Raw genomic sequence first — 6,350 nt, forward strand, 5'->3', positions numbered from 1 at the left:
AACCACGTTACATTGTGTTAATGTATAACAATAACATCTCATTTTATTCTCTTTTTCAGGTTATCATTTAAACAAAAAAAAAAAAATATTATACAAGAGAAGATAAATTATGTTTCTATAAGTTTCATTTTTTTTTCTGCTATATACAAATATTTAGTAAAAGTTAGAAATACCAATGTATATTTAGATATGGTAGATATGTTTGTCTAGTGTACATTTAGCAAAATAATACCCAATATTGAAAATATATACAATTATGTTTTGCTATTGTTTAAGACTGGCTTTTTTTCAAAATAAATATACTATAAATTAGCTTCTAATTATGTAATTGTTTCATTATGTATGTTTTACCATGTAAATAAGTTTACTATTCATACACACTGTGCATAAGGGACACAGTGTTCATTCATCAAGTATGAACCATTAGCATCTAATTATCTTCTGTCTTTACCAGAGATCCACATTTCATTATTTTCTCATCTTTCTAGTGGTTGGAAAATAAATATATATATTTATTTTGTATTTTTGATAGTGAATGTAAGCCCTAAGGAAATGGTAGACAGGTCATATCAGATGATAGGCATTTTGGTAGCATGTTATTGCTGTAATATATGGTTATTAATGTCTAGCACTTATTTTTTATAATATTATCACACTGCTCTTTATTATAGGTTTGGTCATAATAAAGCTAATAATACAAACATAACCTTTACATTGAATTTGATCATAGCTTATTTAATTATTTATTTTCATCAGGTCAATGAGAAATTAAGCATAATGAAGACAACATTATATCTATTTGATATTATAAAAATGTGTCCATAAAGGGACAGTTCACCCAAAAAATTCTCTCCTTTAAGTTATTCCCAATGATCCTTTTAACCTGCTAGAGTGTATTAAATTGGTTACAAGTAGCTCCTTTACTCCTATTTCAGCATTTGAAATAGCTGATTTAGCCTGTGGTATCGCCACCTACACTGAAAAAATTAATACTGGAGTATAGGCTATTGAATAGCCTAAGTATACACAGACAGCAGAAGAGATTACACTCTCAGTGGGATGCAGGATAGTTAAGTAATAAAATGATCGTTTTCCATTGTTCTCTCTATGTATTGAGCTTTGGTGTTCCAGCCAAATAATAGTTAAGGAAGCAAGTCTGTTTACACAAACTTAGAACATAATGAGATCTGATATCACCTTTAAAGGGACAGTATACACTCATTTTCATATAACTGCATGTAATAGACACTACTATAAAGAATAAGATGCACAGATACTGATATAAAAATCCAGTATAAAAATGTTTCAAAACTTACTTAGAACCTCTTAGTTTAGCTCTGTTGAAAAGGTAGTTGGAAAGCCCACTGCAAGTGGGAAATAAGACACTCCCCCCCCCCCCTTCTTTTGCATATGAAAAGACCCTTTACACAAACAGGAGCAAGCTGGAGTAGGTATACGTCTGTATTCTCATAAAACTTTGGGGCTTGGTTAGGAGTCTGAAAATCAGAGCAATGTTATTTAAAAATAAGAAAAACTATACATTTAAAAAAAAAAACTTTATGGGCTATATAAATAGATCATCTACAATACATTTATGCAAAGAAAAAATGAGTGTATAATGTCCCTTTAAGTTCAACCCATTGCAATAGGCTGTGGTTTCAAAGCACAAAATCAGCTACTTCATATACTCAAATAAGCATGAAAATTTGAATTTCTCAAATATTTTATACTCTGCAGTTGGTATAACAAGTCATTTAAAATACATTAATGGAAAAACAATTTTACAGTGTACTGTCCCTTTAACAAGGAAGAATAAATTATTATCTTTTCTATATGGAAAATTCAATGTTGTGTTCAAGCCTCATTTAGGAGTCTTTCTGGTATTAATGCAAATGCAATAATGATAGATTTAAAATACAATGTTCTCCTATAGTTAATCTCTTTGATATTCTAATCTATATGCATACATGCACTGCATACAGAATATACTATTTTTTTTTAAATATCTGGTACCAGACCATAATAGATCATGTTTGGTATTATCTGAACCAATACAATATTCTTGTTTTACATAGGAAACATGTGTGTGGTACAATGGAAATTGTAGAACTCTGGAGCTATAATCATCCTGCCCACTCTTTAAAGTGATATGTTGTTTTTTATACTGAACAGAACACTCTGTTTCTAATGTCCCTAGATTGTCTTACAAGGATGAACATATTGATATTGTATTTTAACAGAAACCAACTGGGTCAGGATTGTGTGTTTTATGTTTTACTGATTTCAAAATATTATTATGGGGTCTGTATATGAGCACAGCATGTTTTTGTTTTTTATAAAAAAAAAAATCACTTAATTAAAAAAAAAAAAGTAAAACCTTTGACAACCAATGCTACAATGTAATAAAATCACACATGGTCTGTGTTAACAAACACTGCTACAATGTAATAAAGTCACATATGATTAGTGTTAACAAGTAATGATACAATGTAATATAATTACATTTGATTTATTTACACAGTGATCCATATTGTATGATGGGCTCAAATAGAAAGAATCCTTAAATTAAAATAAATAAATAAAACTATCACAAATTGCATAGTGCTTAAACTACACCAGTAAATCTTTTGAATACTATGTGAGATAAACAGTAAAATAATATGTCCAAATTAAAAATACTGTAACTACTAAAAGAATAATAACTCAAAAGAAAATGATCACAGAAATAAAAATAGTGCCATCCAGTGGTTCCAAGCTTACCTGCCCTTTAACCAGGCTAGCTGCAAACTGCCTCATGACTGCCTCCACCGTGTAGGCACTGGACCATCCTCTGGGGGTGAGAAGCTCCATGCAGATGGCCCCACCATCCAACACATAGCCATTCTCTAGCCTAGGACTGAGCACCCTCATGAATGGGGGCGAGAAAGGGAAGTTGTCCGGAAAAGTGAGGTTGAGCAGGATACATTCTGTATTGGTTTCCTTCATATCCTGCCACAGGGTGGAGTCCTTATCCACCTGGTGTAGCTTTACATTCCAGTCGAAGAGGCTGTCATCCACCAGTTCCACTGAGATAAAGTGGTCACTTAGCTTGCGGATGTCTTGGAGCTCTTTCATCAGCCTCCTGCTCCTCACCTGGGTGCAGTGCTGCCTGTTGGGGGGCACCAGGGGCTGCAGGGAGGACCCGCCACCTTGCTTATTACCTGTCCCTCCATTACCAACAACAACACCACCACCACCACCACCAACACCTTGGTGTTTGGATTCCTTAGTTATAGTTGGAGTACTAGTCTCTTTGGTACTGTTTTTCTCCTTACCACCAGCAGTACCATGCTTGTCCTTGTGGCACTGTTCTACCTTTTTGCCCTTGATCTCAGCCTGCCCAATGATGCCTTCAGTGGTCTGCGTGTTATTACTGGAGCATCCGCCACTTCCACCTCCACTGCTCCCACCACCAACACCCCCTCCTCCTCCAGCTGATCCCCCTTGCAGCTGCTTGTTACTGCTGTTTTTTCCCTTGCTACACTTCAGTGACCCTTGCTGGCTGCGGTGATGGGAATGCTTGGGGTCTTCAGTTTCCCTGTCATGCAGACGAATAAGTCCTATTTTTCTTAAGAGAGTAGCCATTTCCCAGGGTCTTTATATTAATAAACTGCCAGCAAAAATAATTAGAATAATACTGCGGTGTAGTACACAGCTTCAGAACACAACACTTCTGCAATACCAGCAATTCTAATGTACACAATCCCCAGGCTTCCTAAACTTGCACCATTGCAGTAGAAAGATCACAGTTAAAGTAAATCCATAATTGTTCTACCTCGAATACCAGTACCAGAAAAAACAAAATAATAAAAGAAAAATACAAAATCAAATTGCAGTTTGTACAGCTCCTCCCAGCAAAAAAATGACAGTGTAGTAAATATTCACAGGCTGATTCATAAACGCTGGTGAAAGTGGATCAGTCTGTTGTGACAGGGGGGTTGCATTGCTCTGCTTGTATTAATCCCCATTCAATGCCAGGATGTAACCAGCTTGACCTCCAATAGATCTGGCTTTATTTTCCTTTTTGTGATCATCAGTGGAAATTTCTTTTCTAGGATCTGTTTTCTCTCCAGCAGACAAATCCAAGTCTTAATGTTGTCCTTGCTAGCTGTGCCGATGCTGCTGAATGCAGTATTGATGTTGCAGCTCTTCTGCAGTGATCCTGATCTCTTTCTTTCTGTGTTCACCTCCTCCTGGTGCAGTGAAATAGTACTGATCGTCTGCCAGTCCTATCCCTTCTGTCTCTTATCTGCAGACCTCACAAAAGAGGGGGAGGGCTGCTTTAGAATGGGGGGAGGAGGAGGGAAGGAGCACTGCAGCTCACATGTAGCAGCAGGCAAGGCAGACACACGACTGGTTACATTAGAATTAAAAATGTCCTATGATTAATCCAGTAGCAACTCCCCTTACACAACAACGTCAGACATATAACGCATCTCCCCTTCATTACCTGCGCTGCATCCCAAATTGCTGGGTCTGCAGCTATTCTGCATCATAGGAGAGAGGGGGGAGGGGGGTTGTTTGAGGCATCAGTTCTGTAAGAGAGTAAAGATACCTAGGTCACGACTTTATTTTATTTTCCAACTCCTTCATTTTACAAACGTGCTGTTTATTTGCATTTTGACCCAAATATAAATATATTGAAATGTATCAGTATTGATAAGTAGAGCCCCTATACAACACAAAAATAATTTACTAATTGATAGTGAAGAACAGTTCTATGTCTGAACATTTATATTCTCTTAGATGTATATGCTTGACGTTCAATAAAATCACTACCTAAAGTACTTGTTTCTAGCAAGGACGTTTCATTGATTAATTCTGGTTGTTATAGGTTTCTCCACATAGCAGTACAATGTAAGAACCTATCACTGCTACATGCATGGATACTTGTTTTTCATGGCAAAACTGGAGGGTGCAGAAAATAAAAACATATTACATATAGAGTCTATGGTTGTATCATCATATGGACTTAATACTATTTATATAAAAATAAAGTGGTATGGAATAGAATGAAAAATCATTAATTACCCTTAAAATTATACTGTTTTTCAATCCATCTGTCTGTCTGACTGTCTCTATCACCATTCTGTATATGTTAATCTATTTGAGCTCTGTCTGTGTAATAATCATTTTCTTAATTTTGGAATCCAGTAAACTTTGTGCTTGACCATACAGTTAACAGATAGCACACTCTGTTCACACACAAACACACACACATATACACACACACACATATACACATACATACATACAGACACACACACAGACACACATATATACACACACACACACACACACACATATTCTCTCTCACACACGCACATATATAAAATAGCATGTTATTTAATAATTCATGGGTGAGCTAATTCACAACGGTGACTATATGTATGTGTGCCTTCCTTTGTAATAAGTGACTATAACATATGGTGGTTTAATAATGACTTCTTCAAGGTCAATTTGTAGTTGATCAACATACAGGAATTCCAAAGTCTTATCCTATTGCCATAGCAACAAACTCAATCCCTTCACAGAGATATGATGTATGGTTACTAATAATTTATGGAAAAGGTCAGATTTTAGGGTCGTGTTAAGTTAACCCTTCTAACTCTCGAGTTAAATTGAGCACTCAATATTACGGATAAATCTTTACAGGCATCAAAGAATTTGCTGACTACAGAATTTAATTTTCAATATTTTTGCATTCAGAAGTATTATTATAAGGACGGCAGGCTCTACAGTGGACACAGGATGATATAGCAGAATATAAAAAAAATATAAAGGTATTGATTTAGGGCTAAATTACAGTTGTTTGTTATTCAGCGTTTTCGTTCGCGTGTTGCAGGTTTATTGAAAGTAAAACTTTGTGTGCTTGAGTAAAACCCAACGCTTGCTAACTTCAAGACTTCGGATTTCACGAGGGAGCGAACTTTTCTCTCTACATAGACTTCAATGAAGAGCGCAGAAGAAAAAACCTAACACTCGCACGCTAACCCAACAGGAGTTAATAATATTTCACATTCCAATGTTCTTCACATAGAAAACAATGTTATTTTTATTTTAAATATATATTTCTATATATACAGTATATACATATATATATATATATATATATATATATATATATATATATATATATATATATATATAACAAAGTCATAGATAGGATTGTACAATCATACTTCCAGTACTGCCAAGGTGCACTGCTGACATCAAATCCAACGTATTTCCAAAAAGCAGGCACTCACTGGACTTTACTTAAAACATATATATTTATTATCAAAACTTTAAAAGACAAACGTTTCAGCACT

The 6,350-nt window shown here is 35.1% G+C and overlaps 1 protein-coding gene across 1 annotated transcript in view; it reads right to left on the bottom strand.

Moving 5' to 3' along the window:
* Positions 1–4,254, bottom strand: part of UBE2QL1 (ubiquitin conjugating enzyme E2 Q family like 1) — an 83,961-nt gene extending 79,707 nt beyond the window's left edge. Inside the window, exon 1 of the mRNA XM_053713079.1 lies at positions 2,761–4,254. Coding sequence (XP_053569054.1) covers positions 2,761–3,624 — 864 coding nt within the window. The 5' untranslated portion in view covers positions 3,625–4,254. The remainder of the gene's footprint in view (positions 1–2,760) is intronic.
* Positions 4,255–6,350: the final 2,096 nt, after the last annotated feature.

This window comes from Bombina bombina, chromosome 5, assembly GCF_027579735.1.
Source record: "Bombina bombina isolate aBomBom1 chromosome 5, aBomBom1.pri, whole genome shotgun sequence".
NCBI lineage: Eukaryota > Metazoa > Chordata > Amphibia > Anura > Bombinatoridae > Bombina > Bombina bombina.